We start from the raw sequence: 27,863 nt of genomic DNA, 5'->3' as shown, positions 1-27,863 counted from the left end.
TTCCGCTGCCCTTCTCTTTCACATTTTTTGATTTCGATTATCTCTTTTTTTCCCCATTTTCAGCTTCTTTTCTCCCTTTCTCAGAGCAAGCATCTTTCCTGTTCTTTGTTGATTTTTTTTCTTTTTTTTTTTTCTTCTTTTGGTCCGAGAGCTTAATAAAAGCTTGATGCTCTTCCCAATGTCTTCTCTTGAAAGACAATCTCCAAGGATAACTTACGAATATCATCCGTTATCTCATCATATCGCTTCTCCTTAGAAACAAGTTCTTCACTGTGTTCCTCAATCAACAACTTGAATGACTCACAATGTGCACTCCTTTCCTCAATTAGCTTTTGAACGTTCTCCAACTCCTTGGCTTTTGATTCCATGTCATTATTTAGGGATATGACAGTCTGTTCCCTCAAGTCAATGTCCAGACTAAGTGCTTGCAACTCCTTCTCTTTAGAGACAAGCTCAGATGACTGTGTCTCACGCAGCTTCCGCTGGGAATCTAATCTAATTGCTCTTCCACCGATTCTAGATGCCTCTCACATTCCTCAATTTTATCAAGAACCATTGTAAGATCCCTCTTTCTCTCTATCTCCTCTTCCAATTCTCTACTGTGAGTTTGAGTCCTTTCCCAATCATCCTTCTCTGTGATGACCTTAACGCGATGCCTCTGAAAATCAGCTTCCATCTGTCCTAAATCTTCTCGCTTACATTCAAGCTCACCCTGAGTCTTAACCAGCTCTGAGGGCTTGTTTCAAACAGCTTCTCACATTCCGCAAGCTTTTTCTGAACCAATGTGAGATCTTTTGTCTTCCTCTCAACTTCCTCATCCAACTCTCTCCTGTGAGTTTGAGTTCTACTCAAAACCTCCATCTCTGCGCTAACATCATCACGGCATTTCTCAAGATCAGTCTCCATCTTTGCTAGCTCTTCACCTTTCAAACCAAGATTCCACCATCTCATTAAGCTGACTCTCCTTCAACGTTCTCTCTTCCTCACACTCTTCCACCAATTGCCTAAGCCGAGACAGTCTCGCTTCCTCTGCATTAGACTTGCCTAGAGAAACCTCCACCTGTTCCGTGAGAAAGCTAAGCTCTTTCTTCATTGCTTCAACATCCATCCGAACCCCATCAGATTTCATCTCCAAATCAGCAACCTTAGCTTCAGCTTCTTCAACCACTTTAACCCTCTCTTCAAGTCCAAAATTTTGACCTTTCAACTCAACCTCCTTGGACCTCTCCTCTAATTTTGACCTTTCTAACTCCCTGAACCTCTCCTCTAATTTGCCTTGGACTGATTCCACATACTCATTCAAGTCTTTCCACTGAACATTAAAGACAAGTATGTCGGAAGCATGAGCGTTAACCTTGTCCAACGCCTTACGAAGACCCTCACCCCTCACCCTACACTCGTTCCCCACGTTCTCCACCTTGATCTCCTCCATCGTTTAACCCTTTCTTCAAACCCACGGAAGAGTTTCCAAAAATAGCAAAACAAATCAGACGAGAACATAACAAACCCTACAAGCCAAATCTCAGCCAAAGCTCCAAACTTGAGAAAGGGAGAAGCAGAAGCAACACAAACCCTAAAATGGGTTAGTGAGAATGAGTTAAAAAAGGAAACAACTTTAATCGAGAAAACGAGTTTGAACCAACAATGGGAAGAGAAATTGTATTGTCAGTAAAGCTTCTGAGGAGAGTGAAGAGAAAGGAGAGACCTTTTGTTTAGTTGTGCGAAGACGACGACTAGAATCAACGAACGGTGTTGTGTCTTCTCTTCTTCCTTCGCTTACAGTTTTTGACACAGAAAGAGTAATTATTAATCGGTTCAATTTCTACTTAGCCAAATTGACAAAGAAGCAAACTTTATACATTACCATTTAATCAACAAACTAGATTTTGACCCGCGCTTGAAAGCGCGAGTTTAGTTTTGTTTGCTTTTCATAATTATGAAATTTAGTGTTTGAATCATATAATCTTGAAGATTAGTTCACTAATGAAATTTAGTGTTTGAATCATATAATCTTACACCCAAATCTTGTATAAAGCTTCTATGTAGTGTAGTGTCTTACATGTAACGTGTTTTGTAGTCGATGGTAGTATGTGAGAGAAATGAATATTTCGTTAACGTAACAGTTATAATAGGTTGTGCTTTGGTTTTAGTTCATGTAATGTATTTTGTTTGGGTAGGGTGGTTTAGCAATCGGTTTTAATGGTTATGTATAAATAATAATGTATACAGTTTATATGGTTAGAGTAATAATAAGGGGTGTATAGGGTAAAAAAGGTTGTCAATTATTGTTATAATATACATGGTAAGTCTAAAAAAATTTAAAAGTAATATGTCCAAACAACTTTCATAGGTAGATTTTTTCAAAATCATTCCCTTTTAATAGTATTGATTCAAACAAAATTTATTAATAATCAACGCATTGATTAAATTATGTATAAATTTATTTTGTTTTGACATGTCATATGAGATAAGTAACAAACATGACATGACATGACATGCAGCATTTTCCAATACATCTAAAGTATAAAGCTGCTTAGAATTTAGTAATTTACAAAACAAAACTATTTTGTATACATTTATATCCGTTCATAAGTTTTGAAAATTTTATCGATAATGTTCATTTATAAAACTTTTGTACTTATCATCATATCAGTTTTTCCTACTACATTTATAAATCCACAAAATCAAATTATACAAGAAAATTATGAAAATATATATATACATATTTAAGATGAAAAACTGAACTAATGCAATATGTATAATTCAGTATAATCCAAAAATGATATCATGAACAATCTAAATTAGTATGCCAAAAATCAAAAGCATAAATTCAAAAAAAAAATTCAAAATATTAATTTGTTTCAGCACGAAAATGCTATGGTTAGATTTGGAGAAGTAAATAAAATCCATTATACCTAAGCAATAATAAATCATACATGTAAATTACAAAATAGTTAAAATTAAAGTTACAATATTAATAATTTTATAATATATTTATTCTGGTCGACCATTTCGATCTTTACTAAAATCAAGTTAATATATCTTTATTAGCTTCAATTCACTTAGCAAGTTTTTTTTGTTTCAAAACCCAAAACTATATCATGTGCATTATGATAACGATATTTAAACTTTTTTACATATAAAAGACTTGTATTTCCTATTAAATGTCATAGTGAGCAAGAGAATACTAATGTCCTTAATGTGGTATGTTATGTCATCATGTTCACTTTACACAATGGTGGGAGAGAGAGAGAGAGTAAAGAACAAGGAATCATCACCTGTAATGGCCTTGTCCAACCCTAGAAACTCACAAAGATCAGGACAGAGTTAGCCAATAAGAGGTGTCTAGTAGAGTTAGAAGGTCACTGGTCTTGAACTCTCTTGCAACAAACGACTTCAAGTTCTAATCACCGGTCTAGAAGTCCCTCAGGCCTCAGGTTTGCAGATCATAATAATATGAAGGAGACGACATCAATGTATTCACAACGATTCAAAAGAGCTTTTGTTGCATTAATAATTAAAATTCAAGATCTTAACTGCCTCCCAAATGCCATAACAAAATACAAGTGTATTATACAAGAGAGAAACCATGGAGCTACTAACCACAATAGATGAGACCTATCAAGCCCAAAAAACAAAAGATCTTTCTAGTTAGTTACTTCCTACAAAGCTAGTTATAGCCTTAAACTTGATACAGATAACTAGAATCAGCCAGATCCTGGTGGTCGATTGAAGCAAGGTCTAATCACCGGTCTAGAACCCTCAGGATCCTCCACCACCCTTGGACGTTTAGAACCAGCTTGATGTGAAGATTGACCTTGGAACTCAGTTGAACCACCAGCTTCATATGTTTCCACGTTAACAGGTTGATCTGGTGCCGCATCAAAGATTGTTGGATGGCTCGGGTTTGAGCCATCAGTGGCAATGCATGAGCTTTGAAAGACTGTGTCTGAAGCCTGAACTGGAAGGTTATGAATGTCCCGAGGAACCATGAATCTGAGGATAAGAGCCACAGGAATGTCAATTTCCAGCTGGAAGTCTTCAATGAGTTCCATTATGTCCCTCATTGTAGCAGCGTCAGCCTATAAGCCAACATAGGTTACAAAATTTAACAATTGATGACAAATATAGAGTTTGACAAGAAGAGATGGATCAAAGCAAGCTATAACCTGTGATTCATGTGTTGTTCTCTTTTGCTTGGCTGAGCGTCTGAGACTGATGATCTGTTCCTTCAAGAACTCCAGGGGAGAGAAGTTGTTTGTCACGTTGAAGTAAAGCATAAACCGAATTGCCGGAATATAGATGGCTTTGTCAAGGAGCTGTGTGACAAAATCTGTGGAGATATGAAGAGTACACAGCATAATCATTAGTGGTAAACTCACACACAACACACACACAAAGGAAACAAATGCATTGTAGAAGTTCAACTTACTTGGGATGGCATCACTGAGACCAAGAGATTGGAAGAGTCTTGGAGCCTGTTTGAAGTGAGTAACACGCGAGGCGAGTTGTAAATTTTGATCTGGTTGAATCCGCAATCCAAACGCCACAATGAATTGCAGAAAAGCCCAAACCTCAAGCTCTGACTTTTCAACACTAGCTCCCATCATCCTCACCCATTCACGTGCCACTTTGGTTGCATCAGACTGTAGACCAGGATCATCAGTAGAGACTACACCACGTGCCAGCTCCTCCAGAAGGGGAACAAAAGTCTTGACTATAGGCTCTGCTAAACTCAATTCCCCTCTCCTACGAGCGCCAATGAGTGCATCATCGAGACAAGTTAGAACAAACCTGCCTGGATATTTAAGCATTCGAAGTTTAGTTGAGACTTCATTCGGTGAAAAAGAAGTTGAGTCCTCAATGTCCCTAAGAGAATCTTCATCAGGCAAATGAGGTGAAGCTATGCTTTGTTGGACATCCAAGGAGCATGGATCACTACTATTGATGACTGGTGCTTCACGGGGCTGCTGCTCAGGCTTATCTTCCAATGATAGCACATTATTGTTGACTGCAAAAAAAAAATTCAATAACAATGACAAGATTAAAATAGAGCTTGATAGTGTTTTGCTTGTAGCAGTATCACATATGAGACCAGGTTTGAAGAATAATTTAACGACAACACACATTGATTTTTGAGACATTAGTACGAGAACATACCAGGTGCTAGAGCTGATACTCCAAGAGCTTTGCATAGACTGAGACCATATTTGCAAAGGAAGTCAACATCAAAAAGACTTTGGACTTGGTCAGCATCAAAAGCATATGCGAAACTGAATGCAGCAAGAAAGTTTAGAAACTCCAACACCTCCACTGGATTCTCTGCCTCAACCAGAGTTATGTTCTTCCATTCAGTGGCAAACTTGAAAGCTTCTCCTTGTACTTCAGCTGTGGGGTTTGGTGACATATCCATCAAGCATTCTAGCAAGCAGATGCTACTCCTTTGAACACTCTTTGGATCAAGATTTGTAGCTTCTGTCCTTTGGTGAGCTGCGTAGAGCCCATTTACTGTCTCTAACACAAGCTTTGCCGGGTCAGAAGATCTTTTAATAGAAGACAAGACGTCGAGATGAAGCTGATCACGTTTCTTCAGATGCCCACGTAAGAGTAACTGCAAAGTTTTCTCGTCGCGTACGTTAGCGTCTCGTACAAGGTCAGCTTGTTGAACCGTGTTGCCTTGTTTCTTTGCTTTCAGCTCAGTTTTCTTAGAGGATTTTGGCAACTTCTGTTCTGTTGATATCAGTTGCTGAGCCTTGTGATCAATCCTTGCCTCCCGAGCACTAAGCTCTTTCTCTTTCAGTTCAAGCCCTTGAAAGTCTTTCAAGCTGTCTTGAATCTTTTGTTTGACAGAGCTAAGTTGGCTTTCTGTTGACTTGAGCTCAGCAATAAGATCAGTAAGTGTGCTTTGAACCTTATCACGGTGTTTCCTCTTAGCCTTCAACTCACGGGAGCATTCCTTGATGGTCTTTTTGATTGAACAAACCTCTTCTTGTTTCAACTTGAGCTGTCCCATAAGTTTCTCAATGGAGCTATTCAAATGTTGCATCATCTTCTCTCGTTCCTCAACTTGTTTATTTCTCTCAGTGAGTATTGATTCTACACACTTCAACTCCTTCTCCTTGATCTCCAGATCTTCGAGGCACTCTCTATATATATCCTTCACAGAGATAAGGTCTCTCTCCATTGACTCATGTTCGTCAATGCAACTTGCCAGATCTCTTCTAGTCGAATCCAGTTTTTCCTCTGCCGAATCTTGTTTCTCAGAGAGCTGCTGGATAAAAACTTCAGCTCTTTTCAGTGTCTTCTCTTTAAAGACAATCTCCAAGGATAACTTCCGAATATCATCTGTTATCTCATCATGTTGCTTCACTTTAGAATCAAGTTCTTCACTGCGTTCCTCAATCAACAGCTTGAGTGACTCACAATGCACACTCCTTTCCTTAATTAGCCTTTGAACCTTCTCCAGCTCCTTGCCTTTTGATTCCACTCGTTGGCAAATCTCCTTCATGTCGTTATTTAGGGACATGACCTTCTGCTCACTCAATCCAATGTCCAGACTAAGAGCTTCAAACTCTTTCTCCTTAGAGACAAGTTCAGATGACTGTGTCTCAAGCAGCTTCTGTTTGGAATCTAGTTGTTCTATCACCGATTCAAGCTCTTTCTTCTTTCTTGATATCTCCTCTTCCAGTTCTCTACCGTGATCTCGCGTCCTCTCCCAATGATCCTTCTCTGTGATGACCTTAACGCGATGCCTTTCAAGCTCAGCTTCCAACTGTCCTAAATCTTCTCGCTTACATTCAAGCTCATCCTGAGTCTCAACCAGCTCTGAGGACCTTGTCTCAAACATCTTCTCACATTCCTCAAGCTTGCTCTGAACCAATGCGAGATCTTTCGTCTTCCTCTCAACTTCCTCATCTAACTGTCTCCTGTGAATTTGAGCTCCACGCAATCTCTCCATCTCTGCGCTGACCTCAGCACAACACCTCTCAATATCAGTCTCCAACTTTGCTAGCTCTTCACCTTTCAAACCAAGCTGACTCTCCTTCAACATTCTCTCTTCCTCACACTCTTCCACCAATCTCCTAAGCTGAGACAGTCTCGCTTCCTCCGCGTTAGACTCGCCTACAGAAACTTCAACCTGTTTAGTAAAAAAGTTAAGCTCTTTCTTCATTGCTTCAACATCCATCCGAATCCCATCAGATTTCATCTCCAAATCAGCAACCTTAGCTTCAGCTTCTTCAACCACTTTAGCCCTCTCCTCAAGTGCAAAGCTTTGACCTTTCAACTCAACCTCCTTGGACTCTAACTCCCTGAACCTCTCCTTTAATTTACCTTTGACTGATTCCAGATACTCATTCAAGTCTTTCCACTGAACACTGAAGAGAAGCACGTCGGAAGCATGAGCGTTAACCTTGTCCAACGCGCTATGCAGACACTCACCCCTCACCCTAAACTCGTTCACCACGTTCTCCTCCTTAATCCCCTTCATGGCTTTACCCTTTCTTCAAACCCACGGAAGAGTTTCCTAAAATAGCAAAAAAAAAAAAATCAGACGAGAACCGAACAAACCCTACAAGCCAAATCTCAACCAAAGCTCTGAACTTGATAAAGAGAGAAGCGGAAGCAACACAAATGGCGAAGTATCTGAACAAAACAGAGAAGGGTTAGTGAAAATGAGTTAAAAAGGAAACAACTTTAGTCCAAAAAAACGAGTTTGAACAAACAATGGGAAGAGAAATTGTATCAAACATTCAAGCATCTGAGAAGAGTGAAGAGAAAGGAGAGACCTTTTATTAGTTGAACGAAGAAGACGAGCAGCATCAACGACTGTGTGTCTTTTCTTCTTCTTCTCTTACAACTTTTGACAGAGAGAGAGCGTAATTATACACGTTCAGATTAAATTTTTCCTTTTTTTAATTATTAGAGAAAGTGTATGTGTGAGCTAAACCGAATAATCTCTGCTTTTAATTTATCGGTTCGATTCTACTAAACCATATTGACAAAGAATAAATGAACTTTATTCATCGATTAAACCAGCAGCAGTTAATTATATTTGGGTTTTTTGGCCACCTACACATAACCATTTTCCTTAGATATTTTAAGTTAACCAATATATATTTTTTTAATTTATTAATCATCATATTAATTAAATGTAGGATAAATATTTTTTTCCTGACACGTCATATTGATAAGTAACAATCATAACATGCATGCTTCTCTAATATCAAATCGGTCGACCATGCTGATCTTCTAGTAAAATCAGATCACGACAAGCTTTCCTTTGTTTCAAAACCCAAAACTAGAGCATGTAGTGAATTATGATAACGATATATAAACTCTTTTACATATAAATGACTTTTATTTCCAATTACTAAGTGAGCAAGAGAATACTAATGTCCCAATTAATAATGTGGTATGTGACTATGTGGTATGTTATGTCATCATGTTCACTTTACACACCTTGGGAACTGTTAAGAGTTTTTATTGAACAAAGTTGGAATGATGAACATTCAATTTTTTTGAGAATGGCTTTTTCCTTGAATTTTTTTCCATATTATCTATGTTTAACACTAAAAGACAAAAAATATACACGTATTTAATATGGCTTTAAGAATAAAATGAGAGTAATCATAGCAATGCAATATTATAAACCTCTTATATACAGAAAACATACCTGACATTTTTAAATCAGTGATTTAGTCATAAAAGTCTACTTAATTAGCCTCAAGTTTAACTAAAAAATTATTAAAGCTCTTCATCATTATAGTTCTTATCATTTGTGAAAATTATTGAAAATTAATTTACAAAAAATTGATTTAGTCATGAAAGTACATTTAATTAACCTCAAGTTTGACTATAATCTATTAACGTTCTTCATCATTGTAGGAAATCTGATTTATTATCATTTATGCAAACTATTAAAAATTAATTTACAAAAATTTAGCATATTGCAAATAGAACAATTTCATTTAAAATTTTATAAGAGAGTATAATTTGTTGTTATAAATTCGTTTATATAACGGTTTTTTCATATTACAACATAATTACCAAGTGCTAAAATCAATAATCTATGTTATAATGAAAAATGTATAACTAGCTCTAGATACGAACAAAAAAAATGCTCAACAAGAGGAGCTAATGATTTACCAAAAAACAAACAAACAAGAGGAGCTAATAAGGGTCGACGATATATAGCAGCAAAGAGAATGTTTGGCCGAATAATACAAAGCACATGTTGAAGTGGACATATATTAATGTCACATAATATGTCTATTATTCCCCCACATTATTGTCTAAATGAGTTTTTTTGTACGTGTATGTATGAATTTATCTTTCCTCACGTTTTGACATTTATGTCTTACATCATATGGTTCCAAGCTTCGAATGTTCACATGTCTTAGCAAACATTATAAGGTAGGCTCCATACTCTATTGCTTCCTCCTCCAAAGCCCTTCATAAATTCAAAGCTATCTTTTTAATAAATTACCATGTATAATTTTTTTCTGAAAGTACACTTAATTTCTACAACGGATATATATATATATATATGTTTGAAAAATAAATTACAGAAACAATTAAAAAACTATAAAATGAGAACGAGTGAAACTCTTTGGCACCTGTCAGAAGTGAAAACCATTTATACATGAAAACTGGAAAATTCCAAGACACATCCAGAGCCTGCAGTGAACATATCACTTGCATGTACTTGACTTAGTTGGCTTTTAAGTCAAATTATGTTTTTGTTTGAATTATCGTTTGAATGAGTTCTCTGGTGCAGCATAGCTCATGCATAGTCACATCACATGCATAGTTCAAGCCTCATGTACAGTTTCTATTAAATTATGATCACTATACAAAATTTTCTTTCAAAAGTAGAATAAAAAGCCTTATAATGAATGTGGTGTGTAGACAAAGAAAAAAAAACATTTACATATAAAATCACTGGCATCACGAGGTAACCTAGTCGTCATTAGTCAATCCTAATTTTCATTGATTTGTGTCTAGGATAAAGTGTACCATCATTGAAGTAGAGTAATGTTGTTAAGTTATCTGATTAGAAAATGCTATTGTATAAAGGGAAGTGGCAAACTGATCATATAGTATACTACCTCTAAACATCCCAAACCATATTAGTGTAGATATGAAAATATACATAGAAGAGAGTTATGGCATCTCGTATCTGCAATCTCAAGCTTTACAAGCTCCTGGGGATGTAGATTGTTACCAAGGTCAAGAAGTGTATTGTATTTTTGAAAATGCTATCCAAAAGAAGAGGAGATTTATATACAAAATAGTATGTAAATCACACTTTTCATGCTACTTGCACCTCACGTCACTTGCTGTGTATTCCTCAATGTCTTATTTGCTACAAAGAGGCTCCCTGTCATATTACTCCTCTATGTTTTCATAATTACGTTAATGCCCAATAACTATCATAATGTTCCAATTTAAACCTCATTGTTTCGCTCTCTGGTCAAAAACCAATTATAAGTTGCAATCACATCCAAGATTCCACCAAATTACCAAAACCACTCACACCCATTGATGAGATGCGATTCCTCGAGGAACTACCGCTGTCTCCTTCTCTGATTACACAGCTAAACCCTAATTCAACCGCCAAAGGCTACGGCGGCGGATGGGTCGATAGGTGCCATGGGTTTCTACACAACACGCTTCTCGTCGCTGCTTCTCTCTTCTTCGTGGGTTACTTAGCTTACGAGGCGAGGAAGAGCTTCTCCAAGCTCTCGAATCGGAGATCTTTCATCATGATCGGTTACTACGCCTCTCTCTGGCTCGTTAGCTTGCTCAATCTTGCTTGGTGCTGCCTCCAGGTTCGAATTCAGTTGTTGGGTAGTGAAAAAGATCGAAACTTTGATTGAATTGGATAAGATTGGTGAAATTCAAATTTAGAAACTTTTTTGGTCTTGAGCTGTTTGTTCATGGGCACTGGTCTTGGGATGAAAGTGTACTACTTTGAAGAATAGCATGTGATCATTTGATAGTATTTGGATTGATGTTTGTTAGGATGATCATAACTGTAAGTAATTGAAAAGACCAGAACTTTGATTGAATTGGACTACCTTGTTTAAAGACTGTTTTAGGTTTGGTGAAACTCAAATTTAGAAACTTTTTGGTCTTGAGCTGTTCATGGGCACTGGTCTTAGCATAAAATGATAGTATTTGGATTGATGTTTGTTAGGAAGATCATAACTGTAATTGAATGAAAAGACCAGACCTTTGATTGAATTGGACTATAACGACTATTTTAAGGTTGGTGAGACACAAATTTAGAAACTTTTTGGTCTTGAGCTGTTCTTGGGCACTGATCATAAGATGAAAAGTGTACTACTTTGAAGGAATATACCTGTAATCATTTGATAGTAATTGGGATGATCATATATGTTCTATGCTGTCATCTTGTGTATCCATTGAGCTTTTGATTTAATTCTACTACTTGGAAGGAATATGCATGTATTCATTTGATAGTAACTGGATTGGTGTTTGTTAGGAAGATCATAAGTGGAGTCATACATGTAATCATTTAATAGTAACTGGATTAGTAACATTTGCTAGTAAATCTTATACGCACAGTTTGTGATTTGGTTATATCATGTGTATGGTGTTTACTCCTGTTTGGTTAATTTGATTATTTTGCATGCTATAGGGTTGGGAATGCTCCCCTGGGAAGGAAGTAGCGTGGAATCTGTTGACTTTGTTCACAACATCTGGAATGCTGTTCTTGGAAGTAAGCTTGGTGGCGTTTCTTTTCCAGGGAAACTATGCAAGCGGAGCAGAAGCGTTAACTAGAACTTTCCTAATCTCGGGGTTTGTTATAGCTCTCGATTTGCTTCTCAAGGTATCACATCTTGTCTACTCTTATACCTTCTGAAATCTTACCAAGTTTAGAGTTGTTATGGCTGAAGTTGGTTGTGTCATTTCGTTAATCCTTCTGGTTATTACACTCATTGCAGGCGATTTACGTCTTTGGATTTGGTGTGTCGTTGTTCATTGACAACAATGAGAATGTACAAAAGTACAAATGGGGATTATGGGCTAGGTTGCACGGGTACTCCAACTTGGTGCCGTCTCACGTATCGGGTTCGTCGGGGGGACGGGGACGTCTCGGGTACGCATAGGAAACGTCCCCAATATGTGTGAGGTGAACCCGGGACGTCAAGAATCGTCGGGTACGGGCTTGGGCAGAGAAGGAGACGTTCCGGAAACGTTTCTGCAAAAAAAAAAGACGTATCCATGAATTTTTGTGTTATAAAAAGTGTAAAAAATTAAACCATATATGTTTTAAATGTTTAATGTGTTTATTCTATTAATTTTGAAAAGATCAAAAGTTGTAATTAAAAAAAGTAATAGTCTATGTCTCTTCGATTCTTCCACTCTCACTCTCTTGCACATCCATCTTCTTCTTTCTCTTTGAAACTAAAGTCCCGACCATTCTCTCTCTGCTGATATATCAGCAACAGAACACATAAGCACTTTCCTTCCCTTCTTGTCTCTTTGTTGTTTATATCACAAGCAACAAAACACGTAAGCATTTTCTTTACCTTCTTCTTGCTTCTGTTAAAATTTATGTTTCAGACTTATGGATATTTTTATATTTTCTTATAATATAGTCGCCGTTTCTATGACGTACCCGTATCTACAAATTTTAAGTTTGACGTTTCCCGTCCCCGCTCCCGTCCCAGTTTCCGGTCCCCGTCCCGGTCCCGGGGCTGCTTAGATTATGGGTCATTCACAAGCTTTTACTCACTGGCGTTTATGGGATGATATTTTTGATGTACAACTCTAGCTGGAGAGAAAGATTACCTGGTAAGTTACTTCATCAGACGCTTACATCTTCACTAGCCCATAAGGCCATAATAGCCTTCACTGGCTTCTTCTTTTATTTCTCATCCTTCTCATCTTCTTATTTTGACAGCAAGGCCTGCCTTTTACAAGTACATAACCATCATGTTCGCCTTGTATGGACTCTACCTAATTGCATCTGCGTTTTCTGCAAACGGCGCTCATTTTGGATTCTGGTAAAACCTATCTATTACCATGCTAACAGAGAACACCGTCTTGCTTTTACCAGCCCTATAACACCAAAGGGAAACTAAAAACTCAAAAATGAATGCAGGTTGTATGGGGTCATGAGTGTCTGCTACCACGCCTTATACCTTCCTCTTCTTTACATTACTTTTCTCGCAGATTTTTTCCAGGTAAAAAACTCATCATCCCATTCATTCATCTTCTCTATTGCTCTCTTTCTCATGTGAATGGTTTTTGCTGCAGGAAGAAGATCTAAACTTGGAGAATGTATACTACTCAGAGATGAAGGATGCTGGCTTTTTCGATGCTGATTGGGAATAGGACTAGTGTAGCTTCTTCATCTTCCGAAACTGTGAATAGAAGTTTGGTACAATCTCGTAGGAGTCAAGGTATTGCCGCTTTTTTCAAGGCTTTAGTTTTCAGTTGTGCGTTATGAGACTGTAGTATGTGTGCGTTTGTACTCTTGAATAAAACATGTAACATCAAGGTCCTTTGTTTCTCAAACTGAATAATCTAAAAGAAAGCTTTTGTAGTAGTAGTCCAAAGATTGACACAATAAACCACTAGGGCAAAGACATATAAGCATATGATGAGAAAAGACAAGAACAGAGGCACATTTAAGCGGTTTTCTGTTGGATGAGTTCTTCAATGAGTTCAGCAGCGTGTTGGACTGTTGCAATCTCCTTTGCTCTTTCTTCCGCCATTGTTATCCCGAACTCTTCCTCCAAACCCATTACTATCTCCACCTGCAACTCCCAGAGACAAGAGTTTGTTCATGATGGAGCAATGAGTTATGACATAAGACAAAAGGATAGAGCAGTTTGGTTTGGTGGATACCGTGTCAAGAGAATCAGCTCCAAGTTCGGTAAACTTGGTTCTGGCTGTGACTTTTTGATCCTCGGCGAGAGACAATTGCTTCTTCACAATCTCAGACACTTTCTCCACCGTCTCTTGCTTGACCTTGAACCACATAAAGACCTCACGTTACATTATCAAGTCTCTGTAATGCAAAGATCAAAACAGGCTCAAGAACTCAATGAAAGGTGACGTACTGCACAAGAGATTGCCAGGCGAGCAGGGATGGGATGTCTTTGACTGAATGAGAGATTAGTCTTTCCATTATGGAAAATGGAAGCCGGTTTCTGAAGACAGAATCTTGTTGTTGTAGCCTGTTTAGTTCAGCGACCAAGAAGCAACAACGATGGAGTTTCAAGACTATAAGTACAACTCTATAAGCTAGAGATTTGTGATTCAAGTCATTGACAGATTCAAATGCAAGTGTTGTCTGATTGATCATAGTATCAAAAAACGTGACACCATTGTGTGTGTTACAAGTTATAACGTGAAAACGACAAGAGGAGGAAAAAGAAGAGAGACGTACCGAGACACGAGCTTGCATAGAGATTGAGAAGCTGAAACTTGTAGCCATTATCGATCTTCAGGCCTGATCTGATCAAGAGAGAGAGATGGCGGATTGTACAAGGGAGTGTGAATGCAGTGGTAGCTGAGTACTATTGGGACGTATTTATACAAAGTTGGTCCAGCAGAAACGACAACGTATTAATGCAATCATTGATTTGGTTGGGCTCTTGTAGTGCTCGTTATTCAGACAACAAAGAAAAGCCTTCTTCTTTTTATTCCAAATCGAACTAAACCGTTCCAAACCGGTCCGGTCAAGTTCGAAACCGTTCCAAACACACATTAACAAATGTATAGTTTTGTTCCATCTTAACAAGTAAACAAATACATCGAATATATACATTGCAATCATAACCCTTTCAAAGAGTTTGCTTACTGCTCTCAAAACGTAGGGACAGCTCAGCTCTCTGTCCTCACAAACAATATTACAAATAAATAAATTACATACTTACAATCACACACACTTCTCTCAAGCTCTACTGAGATCAGTAGGAGGGTCTCTCTCAGTCGGAGAGCCAGGGACAAAGGGGACAAAGCCACGGCCTCCAAAGACAGGCCTCATGAAGGAGTCATCAAACTGTCTCCAGTAGTAATGCACTGTCCTAGTGGGCCGTGTCAAGAAGCCACGTATACTGTCTGGCCTAGGCACGTTGTGGTTCCCTGCAAACTCAATGAACGAGTCTTGGTCTATCAAAGGGATCTGGATGGACTTTGGGGTGTTGCCATCGGATAAAAAGCTAGTGGTCGCTTTCTGGTGCGGCAACAGGAATCTTATTAGCGGTTTTGTCAACATACCAAACACCTGTAAACAAACAGTTCCAGAGAATCATATTTAAACCAAATGAAATTAAGGATGTATGTTAACATCTAGAGATATCTTACCACGGTGCTAAAGAGACAGACGGTTATAGTACTGGTGATCATGATTGCATTCCCTCGCAAATCCGTTTTCCCAGCCCTTGTAAACTGCAATGTGAAGCAAGCAAGTGTTAGCTCATGATTTGTGTCACTGAAAGCTTCATAGAGTATTAGAGTTGTTGTATTCAAATGTGTAGTCTCCGGTTTACTATAAACCGAGTCTAATTAACATGGCTATGTTTATATAAAAGGAGGTTTATGTAACTGATTCTGTTAAGAGATGAATAACAGACTTTTCTCACATTTGATAAGAGTGATATTCGTCTGTAACATGGTATCAAAGCCAGGTTAATTATACTCGGTTTATAGTAAACCGGGCTATACACATTTGAATACAACAACTCTAATATAGAGAGTAAGTAAATAAATAAAACTTATACCTTGTTGTATGCAAGAGCCATTGATACAGCACCTCTCATGAGACCAGACCACCAAATCACAACCTGGAGGAGATATAAACAAATGAGATTCAGAAGAGTTATTTGAATCCATTAGTATCAAGTAGGAAGGATTCATACTTGCATCTTGAAGTCGATTTTTTCGCTTTGGTTCTTCTTTGCTAAGTTTGAAAGAAACGATAACGGAAAGACGAATGCTGCTCTTCCAAGCATGAGCAAACCTATTAGGATTGAGCTCACTGCCACCGATGTTCCCGGACTGTCACTCACGGATCTCCACTTGTCAATGTCCAAAGCATCCATTCCCACATACAAGAAAATAAACGTCTCCGCAAGAAACGACAGTGTTGCAAAGGCGTGCCTGTGCCATGTAAAACGCAATCAAATAAGCACTGAGAGGGTACACTACGAAGTGTTTTGAACTGAGTGGAGGCTTTCATACTTGGTAGTGATTCTTGAGCTCTCGGTGACGTTGTGCCAGGTGTAATGAGACATCACAATACCACAGAAGAACACAGTGAGAATACCACTCAAGTCGAAAAGCTGCAACCCCAAAACAATAAAAGATGAGTATACTTTTGTCTTTGAATGCAACTCGTGTTTGGAACTAGAATCTAACCTCAGCAAGCATATAAGAAAGATAGGCCATAAGCATCATGAGGGCAACCTCTCGGTCAGTGGAGTGTCTGAGACATGCCATGTGAGGGGACATCTACTTTAGACCAAACATGGAGAAATAAAATAAAATAAACAGTCACATATATTAAGCTGAATGTTTACCTTCCAAAATATAGCTTTTTGATGATATATGCACTTATCAGACCGGTCTGCAAAATGAATCAAGAAGGGTGTGAACACAAGAGCATGCAAATAGCAGCCACAAGAAAGAATGGTAGAGAAGAAGAAAATGGACTTACCGCAACACCAAGCAAGGTGCTGAGGAGAAACAGATAGAAAAAGTTCCCAAGAAGTCGAAAAGCAGCTTCATGGTTAAGGTGAGTGAGGTCAAAGCTCTGAATCGCGTTGAAGACTACAACTGATGTGGCGTCATTCACAACACCTTCTCCGAATACAAGACTGTAAAGCAAAGGTGTCTCATCTTGGTTCAGAACCTATAATCACAAACACAAGAGGAAACAAGAACTAATTGGTCCACTTTGTTTATGTGTTTGTAAGTACTTTCTAGGAGAAAACACATTACCTGAAGTGTGCACACGGAATCTGTTGCAGCAAATATAGCACCGATTGCTGCGAATCAAAACACAAACAAGAAACAAACTTAAGTCCCCTGGAGTGAAAACTGTTAAAGCAAAGCCATTGGTTCAGAGATGTTACCAAGATAATCACCCAAGTCAAAGGTCCCAATATCCAGTTTCTTAAAGAACTGCGTTACACCTGTTTCACACACCACCAAACAATCACTAGATATACAGCAACAAAAGAGACTGATGATCAACAGGATCTAATCCGTAAGCAGCTTTCAACGGCACTTCAGCCTAACGAAATGGGAAGTAAGGTTACCTAGTGTTATGACAGTGCAAGAGACAACAGTTCCAATAGCACCAAAAAGCATAATAGTCACGAAGTTGCGGAAAAACTGTTTCTTTTTCACTTGAAACCTGAAACAGACACAACAATGAGAATAAAGTTATCACTCTGAGAAATATCTGGAAAGGGCTTAGGGAAAATGAAGCTGAAAAGAGTAAATCCATGACATTGACAAGGACAAAGGTAGGACCACCAACGTGCACGTGAATAAAATCTAACTAGTTCACCAAACACATGAAGCTCTCTCCCTTTTCGACAAACACAAGTTCTACAAAAGTTGATGTATGACATGTGTTCATATAGGATCAGAACCTAAACTTTCTAATTAACACCTGTTAAGTTTTCTACTTATACCACCTAAGAATCACATAGTGCCTGTTTCTCTAAAACTAATTTTGTTGTAAAGTATCTTTTTGAGTAATTCTCGTGTTAGTTATTCATATACCAATCAGAAAAATCTTCTTCTATAGCACAAAACCATACCAAAGAAAATTCATATATTATTAAAAAGATTAAAATGGATGCAAAAGAAACTGACCCAGCATTGAATATAATGGGTGGCAAAAGATAAATGAAGAAAAGATCTTCACTGAAGACCAGAAGATGTGAGCTTTTGCCATTACTAATCAACAAAATGACAACACCAGTAGCCAGCCCCTGCAACCAAAACGTCATTCAGCTACCTGAAGTTTTAATGAATCATATATATATATATATATATATACGCAGTGTAACACTTACAATCAATAAGGCGGTGATGGATTCGTTCATCCATCGGTTCTCCTCCAAAAGATGGCCAAGGACAATACAAGCACAAAGAAGTGCAACAAAGAGATTGAGGGAAACCACAGAGGCGTGATCAGAGGCAGACAATGAGGGCATTTTAGATAACAAAGAATCCAAAAGTGGTATCATCTTATAGATATAGATCCACCAACTTCTTTTTGCACTCCCAGATTACTAACGCCGATCAAGTACACAACAAAGGTTATCCACAGACATGAACAGACACAAGTCCAAGATTCAGATATGGATCAGCAAAACCGGAAAATCTTGTGTCTTTTCGTGCTGTCCTTTGAAACAAAGTCCTGTAGTAACAGTAAGAAAGGTGTTAGTGTAATGAAATAGATTATCATCTTCCTCTGTATACTACTCATAATTTATTAAGAAAATAGAAAAGAACAAGCTTGTTTAGACAAGGAAGAAACAGAGGTGAGACCACAAGCAGAGATCAGTGAAGCTGTAATAATGAATCAGCTTTGAGCAGAGCTTCTTTTATACATTAAAATCATTACTAAAAAAAACGTAAAGGGTGTTCAAGAAAGGCTAATCTATTAACGGGTATGCCAAAAGTTTCCATTTTTAGTAAGAACCCATCTAAGCATGACACGAATAAGGTTGAAAGCCCTGATTTTTATTTTTTATTTTTTGTGTTTCCTAGCAACAAACACACAACTTCAAAAATAGTACGAATTGCTTACCTGATTGCGTTTTCGAGATCGAAACTGAATTTTTCGAAGCTCCGAAGCTAAAGCCTTGTTTGTACAGGATTCGGTTGATTAGAACGAAGAACTTAGAAAATGGGGTGACTAAAGACGTTTTTATCAGAATCAAAACAATGAGTTACAAGACTGATCAAAGGTAAGGAGACAAGATCAGAGGTTTAAACGACAAGATCAAAGAGATGATTAGGAAACCCTAAATCTAGCCGCTTAGTGTGTGATTTGTCCAAGAGTCCTCACTCTCGTTGTCTCCTCCTCCTCTCTTATAGTACCCTCGCGCGTGATGCCCTAATCGCGCCTATCCTTTGGGCCTTGTCGCCCAAAGGCCGAGTATGTGGGCCTCGATACTATTTCGTCCGAGCCGAGTATAGCTGATCGGCTCAGCTGACCGGCTTAAAATACTCTAGGGTCGAGCTGACGTTTCTAGCCGCTAAGCCGACTAAGCTCGATCGACCTTGTCGGGCTAGGGCCTGTTATATGATGGGCCTTGTGGAGGGATGTAATCCATCTCCTACAATAAGTCCCCCCCCAGTTCACTTGTGAGCGGCTTGTCGGTCTCAGTGAATTTGTGGGTCGGGTTCGTTCATATAATAGGACCTAATGTTGACGATGGCTCGTTTTATCGGTGTGTGGTTTTAGTCGCGTACCGCATCTGGTCGCTCCGTGTTGTGTCTTCTCACGATGCGTTATGCTTTACTCGGGAGGTAAACTCCTCGAATGAAGAGCCCAAGCGGTCTTTGGATGGTTAACTCTGTTGAGTTGGTTCGGGCCAGAACCGGAGATTAATTTTGGTCCGGTTTCTTGATTGAAAGCCGGTTTGGGCGAGAAACCGAACCGTCGCGAGTAGGTTTTTGGGCATTTAGGCGGCCTTTGAAGCCCATTTAGGCCTTTGTAGACCTAATGATGACGCTTCGAAGGGTGCGCCTCGTTTTTGCTATAAATAGGCGTCTCTCCTTCGCTTTCGTCATTCTTCTCTGCAAGCTCAGGTACTCCACTTTCTCTCCCTTCTCTCTACTTTTATTTTCTCTCTCTAGATAAGCCTTCCGTAGCGTAGGGTTTTTTTGCTAGTGGTCTAGCTAGTTTAGTCGTTCCCCCGAGTAGAAAGGATATGGCTCCAGGGAATCGGCTATCGCGCGAAGAAAAAGGGAAAGACATAGCTACCTCGCCAAGCCCGGCTAGGGATGCAGACGGGAGTCCGTTGGAGGATTTCGACATAATCCATCGTGATGCTCTGCGGGATACGGAGAATATGAGCCTTTCCCAGCGTCTTCTGGTCGCTGACGCCCACAGACAATTTCGCGAAGAAGCCGAAGAAAACGTTGTGAACGAGGATAGGGAGGCGAGTGGTTCTGAAGCGCCTAGCCTTGTCGTAAGGCCTAGGAGACGGGCTCATCGAAGGGGTCGCATCGACCAGTCAGACCGTCTTCCCGCCCCGAGAAGTGTTCCGTTCGACGAAGTAGACTGCCGTCCTGTGATTTATCACCCTGGCGGGATTTTCGAAGAACTACCTTCGCTGCCTCCCGAAGCGTTACGCGACCCGCGAGTTCAATCATGGGGAAACGTTTTCGGTTCCTGCTCTTCCCACGAGACCGTGAAGAGATTGCTGAGAGAGTGTGGTGGCGCCGGAGTCACCTTCATTATTCCTTCGGCTGAACAGCGGCCGTGGTCGCCACCGGTTGGTTACCAATGCGTGTATGAATCCTACTTCAAGGATCAGACGAAGCTCTGGTTCCCAATCCCCAGACTAATCACGTCTTACGCGTTTCGTCGGGATATCGCCATTTCCCAGCTGCTGAACGGGTCGCTGCGCATAGCCGTCATGTTGATGGTTATGGCCGCGGAGATGGATGTTTCGATGAGCGTGAGAGTATTTGAGGAGCTAACTTTTACGAAGGCGGAGCCTAACGGGATCTTCTCGGTAAAGATGAGAGCGAGTTACAACGTTTTGACCGGTCATCCCAACAAGACGCAGGATTGGCAACGCGCATATTTCTTCGTTAAGTCCGACGAGCATGCCTTCGAGGAGCCGCCGGGGGACGATTATCGCGTTTTATGGAATCAGCAACTTGGTAGAGATTTGTCTGTTTACTCGTATTCTGATCGACGGTTCTGATGTTCCCTTTTTCTTTCGCAGTTCGTCATCCCAATACGATCGCCTATCCCGAGAAGTTCTTTGAAACCGCTCAACTGATCGCGACGCACAGTCATCTCAGGTGGCCGGATCTTAGTCGGGAGTGGATACGTCGACAACAAGCTAGGATCGCCAGAGGTAAAGTGGCTGTTTACATTAGAGAGATGCTCTTGAATCTTTCTGTAGTCTTCGTATCTGATTTCTCTTTCTTATATAGTTGATTGGGAATCGAGACTTCCTTGTGTACTCGGTCCCCGCCGATCACGTCTTTCCCTATTTACTCGGAAGCAGCAGAAACTTCTTAACCAAGCTAGAAAAATGGAGGGAGTTCCCGACTTGAGTGCTTTGTTAAAAGGGAAACTTCAAATGCTCTCGACGACACCGTCTTCTGCCGGCGCCTCGGAGGCCAGGCCTGTTCCCGTAGACGGAGATGCGAACTCCGAGCCGCCAGCTCAGAGTTCCCCAAAGAAGAAAACCAACAAGGTCAACAAGGCCAAAGCCAAGGACGGGAGTGTCCCTTTGGAAGTGGCGCCATCTTCTGCCAATGTCACTGAAGCCGCGGCTAAGAAGAAGAAGAAAAAAGGGAGCAAGAAAAGGTCTCGCGAGGAGGCTTCTGTTGAGGCTAGGGAAACCTCAGCTGCCGCAAGGGATGATGATGCGGAAAAAGACGATCCAGCCGGTTCTACTCGGGGATCGCCTGAGGAGCGTCCCAAGAAGAAATCGAAGAAGAAAGCCGCGGAAGACGATGGGACTTCAGCTCCCGAGATTCCTTCCAGAAGTGGAGAAACGGCTACCGAAGTCGGAGATGGATCTCGGGGTGAATCTCCGTCGAGTAAGGGAGCCCCTTCGTCTTCTGCGAGGGAGACCGGTGCGGGAAGCGGAGGTTCGCTTCCGCGGAAGACGGGAGGAGGAGTTCGCTTTCCGGACCGCGTAGAGTTCCTTTACGATGAGGCGACTCCGTTGGTCCTGAATCCACTTCGGTGTGCTGAACTGACTCGCCAGATCCGTGGTGGGACCAAGGAGTTGCCGCCGGTCGAGGACTTATACTTCAAAAAGGAGTATATTGACGCGGCTATGGCGGGCAGACGGGTAAACTCGCTTTTCTCCTATTTCCCTTTTTCTTCCCTAAAATTTTTCTAAGTTTTTAATGCTTCACGCAGAGCGACGGGAGCGTGAATTACCTCGTGGAGAAGTACGATAGCACCCTGAAGCAGACGATGGTCCAGCTGGGCGCCTCGGATAAACTCGCACGGACAAGATTGAGCGTAATCGAGAGGTTACGCGCTGAGAACAAAAAGGCCGGCGACAAAGCGGCCAAAGAGAAAGAGGTCCTCCGAGTTAAATTTGAGGAGTTGGAGGACAAGCTGAAGTCTGACCGTCTTGCGAAGAAGGACGCTCTCCGCGAGAAAACCCGCTTAGAGCGATTGGTCGCTTCCCTCGAGAAGGAGAAGGCTGAACTCGAGGAAGAGAGGGACGCTGTCGTCGGGACGCTGGTCAAAGAGAGGCAACGTCTGAGGGATTCTAGGGTTCAGGAGGTCACCCGTGAGAGGATCAAGGTCCAGACGGCTATGGCGGACAAGTCTACTCGCTGTATAGGTAAAGTGAAGGGCTATCTGGATCGCGTCATGGCGCGAGAGAAGGCCAAGAACCTGTACGGGCAGGCTTCAGGAACCAAAAAGTGCCTCGAGATGATTAGAGATAGCGGGGTGGCGATTCCGCCGAGTATGATTAACATCTTCTCGGAGCAGGAGAAGATGTATGAAGCTGAAGTCGCCAATCTTTACCTCGAGCCGTTCTCTGATGATGACTTTGCTCTCTCTCCTCTCAACCTTCCTTCTCGATTTGTGAATGAAGAGCTTATGGGGGTACTTGACCCGTATGGATCTAATGTTGGTCTGATTGGCCACGAGTCTGCCTCCCAGTTGATCACTTCCCGCGAGGCGACTGAAGATCCGATCGATGAGCCGATGGTTGACATTACTTCTGCTTTATCGGAGCGTACCGTCGTTCCCGAAGGAAATACCGTCGAGGAGCGCCTTGACGGGAGCGAACCCGAGGAGACCGGGGACGCGATTCAAACAGACACGGGGGATGTAGCCGCTGAAGATCCGGTCTTAGTTTCTTCATCTGAGGAGCGAGAAGGGGACGAAGTGGGCGAGGAGGAGACCAGGTCATCGCCGGCGCTTGCTGAAGAGGTGGACCCGATCCTGCCAGTTTCCGACCCTCCTGCTCCGGTTGAAGGCCTTGGTGATCAAGTCGTTGAACGGGAAACGACCGAAGCGCTCGACCCGAGTAGAGACGACCAAGATGTTGTGGTCTGATCTTGTTGTATGTTATATTTAGGATGCTTTCATCGGTGGTCTTGATAGACCTTGTTGTTGTACTTTTTAAAACTCTTTCCATTTTGTGTTACTTGTCAGTATTTGCAACTCTTAAGCATTTTCATTAATCTGTTGTGTTTTGAAACATAAGATTTTCATATCCTTAATTGTTGCAAATAGACAAGTGATGAACCGGTAGTTGGTTTTACTCGGCTATCATCATGTTTCGATTTGGAGTTGTCCAAAAGTCGATAACAAAGAATTGAGTATGAGAGTGAAAGGTCCTTCCGTCCGTTTCCTCAGTGACAATTAAGCAATCGGGTAGCTAAGCCGTTACTCGTTAGTCGAGAAAAGGCAGAGATTCACTCTTGTTTAGTCGGTTCAATGCTTGGGCATAGGTGAACCGTGACTGTTAAGGTCCTGGAGCCAAGTGTCTGATCAGGACATAGCTGCGAGAAAGGGAGCGTGAGTGTCCGCGTATCCTCTGCTGGAGGCACGGGAATCATGATGTGAAAGTCATTGTTTGTTCAATTGAGACCTAGGCAAGGTTTCGACTTTGGTTTTGTTACAGCTGGACCTGTTAAGGCTGCCTACGTACCTCGGTTGAGGATCAAGCCATTCGTAGTTCGTTTTTCCCGAGTAAAAGTGACTGTTGATGGCGCATTTACTCGGTCGAGTAGAAGTGACCACGGGGGTGCATCTACTCTGTTTTTTTTGTTACAGCTGGACCTGTTAAGGCTGCCTACGTACCTCGGTTGAGGATCAAGCCATTCGTAGTTCGTTTTTCTCCCGAGTAAAAGTGACTGTTGATGGCGCATTTACTCGGTCGAGTAGAAGTGACCACGGGGGTGCATCTACTCGGTTTTTTTTTTTTTTTTTTTTTTTTTTTTTTTTTTTTTTTTAGGGTGATACTTCTACGAGTAGAAACGTCGAAGATGCATTGAGTTCCATGATCGCGGGACTTCTTCTCCGCGCGAGGTTTGGAGTCGGTATACGCCAGGTTTAACAACTTTGATGATTTTGTATGGTCCTTCCCACCTGGCGCCGAGTTTACCGGCGTTAAGCTCTTTAGTGTTTTCAAACACTTTGCGCATGACGAGATCACCGAGTTCTAAAGGTCGGGCTCGGACCTTTTTGTTATAGTAGCTCTCAATCTGATGTTGGTAATTCTGGATGCGCAGTAGGGCTTGATCTCTCCGTTCTTCTATCTCATCGAGGGCGTCGAGTAGCATCTCCTTGTTTAGCTCGACGTATTGAGGCATTTTGGAACGTCTGAGGCTTGAAACGTTAACTTCTGCAGGAGCCATGGCTTCAACACCGTAAGCGAGAGAGAAGGGTGTCGATTTAGTCGATCCTCGTGGAGTCGTGCGATGGCTCCATAGGACTCCGTCGAGTTCGTCAGCCCAGTGACCTTTTTTGAGGTCTAGACGCTTTTTAATGCCGTCGATGATGAGTTTGTTGGAGGATTCGGCTTGGCCATTACCCTGCGGGTAACGTGGAGTGGATGGGCTTAGCCGAATGTTCCACTTGCTACAGAATTCCTTAAAGTTGCCTGACATGAACTGTGACCCGTTGTCGGTGACGATCTCGTAGGGCAGTCCGTGGCGGCAAATAATGTTTTTCCAGACGAAGCCGCGGACTTCTTTGTCTGTAACTTGAGCGTATGCTTCAGCTTCGATCCATTTGGTGAAGTAGTCGGTGAGGACGAGGATGAAGCGTCTTTGGCGGGAGCAGGGGAGTGGTCCTATGATGTCCATCGCCCATCGCATGAACGGGTAGGGAGCGGTGGTTGTTCGCAACAGTTCGGTTGGACAATGGATGCTGGGTGCGTGCCGTTGGCACTTGTCGCAGCTTCTCGCATAAGACTCGCAATCCGCGTTCATTGTTGGCCAGAAGAAACCTAAGCTCCTTACTTTTATTGCTAACGCACGTCCGCCCGAGTGATTTCCACCGGCGCCTTCATGCGTTTCCGCCATAACCCTTGCTGTCTCGTCGCCATGGATGCATTTTAAGAGCACCTTACTCGCAGTCCATCTATGCAGTTCATCATCGAGAACGACGTAATGGGCGCTGCGGGTTTTTAGCCGGCGAGCCGCCCATTTTTCTGCTGGGAGTTCCCCTTTTGAGAGGTAGTCGATGAATTCATTTCTCCAGTCAGGGCCAAACCCATCGTCGTCTGGAGTGGCGGGTTCAGCGACTTGGGCGATGAGGGTTTGATCGGTTAGGACGTCGATGCTTGGTTTCTCGATACGATGTATCGGGATGGTTCTCTTCACTTGATCACGAAGCTTGCTGCCAAGGGCGGCGAGGGCATCGGCGCAGACGTTCTCGCCTCTCGGAACTTTGATGAGTTCGAAAAATTCGAACTCTGCCGCCAGGCTTTGCACTATTCTAAGATAGGCGTCCATTCGATCGTTGCGGGCGTCGTAGTCGCCACTGAACTGACTGGCGACTAACTGGGAGTCACAGTAAGCGCTTAGACGTTTAGCTTTGACGGCTTTTGCTAAGCGGAGTCCTGCGATGAGAGATTCGTATTCCGCCTCGTTGTTTGAAGCGGGAAAGCCAAAGCTGAAAGACTGTCGGATCAGCTCGCCGGTCGGGGATTGCAATTGGACTCCAGCGCCTGCTCCTTTGTTAGTTGACGAGCCATCGACGTGCAAAGTCCAGTTTGAGCTTGGGAGTGTGAGATCTTGCTCTAATTCTGGGGCCAGTTCGACCAAGAAGTCGGCAAGGACCTGGGATTTTGCCGCCGTGCGATTCTTGTAGATGATATCGAGCTCGCCGAGTTCGATGGCCCACTTCGTGAGTCTGCCAGATCTGTTAGTGTTCTGGAGTATCGTTCGGAGAGGCTGATCGGTCAGTACTTCCACGGAGTGCGACTGGAAATACGGTCGTAGTTTTCTCGCTGCTTCAACAACTGCTAAAGCCATCTTTTCCAGAGTTGGATACCGCGTCTCCGGTCCTGTCATGCGTCGGCTTGTATAGAAGATGGGCTTTTGCTCGCCGCGGTCTTCTTTTATCAGAACACTGCTGACTGCAGCCTGTGATACTGCGACATAGAGAGACAGAACGTCGCCGACGTCAGGCTTAGCGAGTACTGGGGGTGTAGTCAGATACTGTTTGAGTTGAGTGAATGCTTCCTCGCATCTTTCGTCCCAAATGAACTTCTTATTTCCTCGCAAGAGATCATAGAATGGGAGGCACTTGTCAGTGGATCTGGAGATGAATCGATTTAGAGCGGCTATGCGGCCCGTGAGTCGCTGCACTTCCCTGCTGTTCTTCGGACTTGGGAGGTTTAGAACCGCAGAGATTTGCTTTGGGTTCGCCTCGATTCCTCGCTGTGTGACAATGTAACCAAGGAACTCGCCGGAAGAAACCCCGAACGTGCACTTCGCTGGGTTTAGCTTCATGCCGTACTTGTTGAGGGTCTCGAAGCATTCTTGTAGGTGGCGGAGATGATCGGTTGCATGGAGCGACTTAACCAGCATATCGTCGATGTACACTTCCATGGTGGTGCCCAGCTTATCTGCGAACATCTTGTTGACAAGCCTCTGGTAGGTTGCTCCGGCGTTCTTCAGGCCGAATGGCATGACCTTGTAGCAATAGGTTCCCCTATCTGTGATGAAGGCCGTCTTCTCGCGATCGTCCGGGTGCATCATTATCTGGTTGTATCCGGAAAAGGCGTCCATGAAGGTGAGCATCTCGTTCCCAGCCGTGGACTCGACTAGACGGTCGATGCTGGGAAGAGGGTAGCTATCCTTTGGACAGGCTTTATTCAGGTCGGTGAAGTCGACGCAGACGCGCCACTTACCATTTTTCTTTTTGACGACTACCGGGTTTGCCAACCACTCAGGGTAGCGGACTTCAGCAATCGAACCCGCGCCAAGTAGCCTGTCGACTTCTTCGTTTACTGCCTTAGACCTATCAGGGCCGAGCTTGCGTCTCTTCTGTCGGATAGGCTTGAACGTTGGGTCGACGTTTAGTTCGTGAGTGGTTATACTCGGGTCGATGCCTTTCATGTCTGTCATAGACCAGGCGAACGTGGACACGTTCTGTCTGAGGAAATCCAGGATTGACTGCTGCATCTCATCGGAGAGGTATGCTCCAACTCTGACGGTTCGACTCTGGTCGACGTCGTCGACGGGTAACTCGAGGACTTCGCTTTCCTGAGAGTGGACTTTTGGGGTTGGAGGGGACACTGAGTTCACGGGTAGCGACGCTCGTTGGAGTTTGACCGTGGCGACTAGGAGATCCCTAGCGGCCTTTTGGTCCCCACGCAATGTTTTTATCTTCCCGTCCGTGCCCGGAAACTTGACGCATTGATGGTAGGTGGAAGGGACAGCTTGCATAGAGTGTAACCAAGGAGTACCGAGTATAGCGTGATACGGAGCTTTTGTGCTAACGACGGCGAATTTGACCGTTCGAGTAACGCCGCATGCGCGCACCGGGAGACGGATCGTTCCCAATATGGTTTCGGATGACCCGTTGAATCCTGTTAGCGTTCTGGAGGATGCTTTTATATCGTCGAGGTCGACTCCCATCTTCTGCAGAGTTCCTCGGAAGATGAGGTCAACGGAAC

General features: G+C 42.2%; 5 protein-coding genes and 1 long non-coding RNA gene across 7 annotated transcripts; 3 read left to right on the top strand and 3 right to left on the bottom strand.

The window, feature by feature from the left end:
* Positions 1 to 3,487: 3,487 nt before the first annotated feature.
* LOC125606790 (restin homolog) lies at positions 3,488 to 8,087 on the bottom strand. Of its 2 annotated transcripts, XM_048775667.1 has the most exons (5): positions 7,788 to 8,086; positions 5,161 to 7,525; positions 4,433 to 5,011; positions 4,170 to 4,333; positions 3,488 to 4,082 (listed from the first exon to the last, which is right to left on the bottom strand). In XM_048775667.1, the coding sequence occupies exons 2-5, from the start codon at positions 7,487 to 7,489 to the stop codon at positions 3,708 to 3,710; spliced, it is 3,447 nt and encodes a 1,148-aa protein (XP_048631624.1). In that variant the 5' UTR covers positions 7,490 to 7,525; positions 7,788 to 8,086; the 3' UTR covers positions 3,488 to 3,707. The 2 variants fall into 2 exon arrangements, with proteins under 2 accessions (XP_048631624.1, XP_048631625.1); XM_048775668.1 differs by having other exon boundaries at positions 5,161 to 8,087.
* Positions 8,088 to 10,496: 2,409 nt separating this feature from the next.
* On the top strand, positions 10,497 to 13,585 carry LOC125606787 (protein CANDIDATE G-PROTEIN COUPLED RECEPTOR 8-like). The gene is made up of 7 exons (XM_048775665.1): positions 10,497 to 10,832; positions 11,666 to 11,857; positions 11,973 to 12,046; positions 12,737 to 12,825; positions 12,935 to 13,037; positions 13,136 to 13,217; positions 13,291 to 13,585. Exons 1-7 carry the CDS (start codon positions 10,551 to 10,553, stop codon positions 13,366 to 13,368), a joined length of 900 nt encoding a protein of 299 aa, XP_048631622.1. The 5' UTR covers positions 10,497 to 10,550; the 3' UTR covers positions 13,369 to 13,585.
* On the bottom strand, positions 13,494 to 14,565 carry LOC125606788 (acyl carrier protein 5, chloroplastic-like). The gene is made up of 4 exons (XM_048775666.1): positions 14,429 to 14,565; positions 14,100 to 14,216; positions 13,885 to 14,007; positions 13,494 to 13,793 (listed from the first exon to the last, which is right to left on the bottom strand). The coding sequence occupies exons 1-4, from the start codon at positions 14,474 to 14,476 to the stop codon at positions 13,665 to 13,667; spliced, it is 417 nt and encodes a 138-aa protein (XP_048631623.1). The 5' UTR covers positions 14,477 to 14,565; the 3' UTR covers positions 13,494 to 13,664.
* On the top strand, positions 14,097 to 14,930 carry LOC125606789. The gene is made up of 2 exons (XR_007338026.1): positions 14,097 to 14,218; positions 14,421 to 14,930. It is a non-coding gene; the product is annotated as an uncharacterized LOC125606789 (long non-coding RNA).
* LOC125606786 (sodium/hydrogen exchanger 1-like) lies at positions 14,663 to 18,869 on the bottom strand. The gene is made up of 14 exons (XM_048775664.1): positions 18,812 to 18,869; positions 18,072 to 18,418; positions 17,869 to 17,987; positions 17,304 to 17,401; positions 17,118 to 17,177; positions 16,984 to 17,030; positions 16,700 to 16,894; positions 16,563 to 16,609; positions 16,402 to 16,468; positions 16,225 to 16,325; positions 15,903 to 16,143; positions 15,765 to 15,827; positions 15,349 to 15,432; positions 14,663 to 15,268 (listed from the first exon to the last, which is right to left on the bottom strand). Exons 2-14 carry the CDS (start codon positions 18,243 to 18,245, stop codon positions 14,936 to 14,938), a joined length of 1,629 nt encoding a protein of 542 aa, XP_048631621.1. The 5' UTR covers positions 18,246 to 18,418; positions 18,812 to 18,869; the 3' UTR covers positions 14,663 to 14,935.
* Positions 18,870 to 18,901: 32 nt separating this feature from the next.
* Positions 18,902 to 23,284, top strand: LOC125606780 (meiosis-specific protein ASY2-like). The gene is made up of 4 exons (XM_048775659.1): positions 18,902 to 20,901; positions 20,967 to 21,101; positions 21,181 to 22,052; positions 22,124 to 23,284. The coding sequence occupies exons 1-4, from the start codon at positions 19,941 to 19,943 to the stop codon at positions 23,282 to 23,284; spliced, it is 3,129 nt and encodes a 1,042-aa protein (XP_048631616.1). The 5' UTR covers positions 18,902 to 19,940.
* The last annotated feature ends 4,579 nt before the right edge of the window (positions 23,285 to 27,863 follow it).

The sequence above is a fragment of the Brassica napus genome, unplaced genomic scaffold (assembly GCF_020379485.1).
Source record: "Brassica napus cultivar Da-Ae unplaced genomic scaffold, Da-Ae ScsIHWf_974;HRSCAF=1374, whole genome shotgun sequence".
Classification (NCBI taxonomy): domain Eukaryota; kingdom Viridiplantae; phylum Streptophyta; class Magnoliopsida; order Brassicales; family Brassicaceae; genus Brassica; species Brassica napus.
The sequence above is the reverse complement of the archived record's forward strand: the minus strand, read 5'-3'. Positions and strand labels throughout refer to the sequence as shown.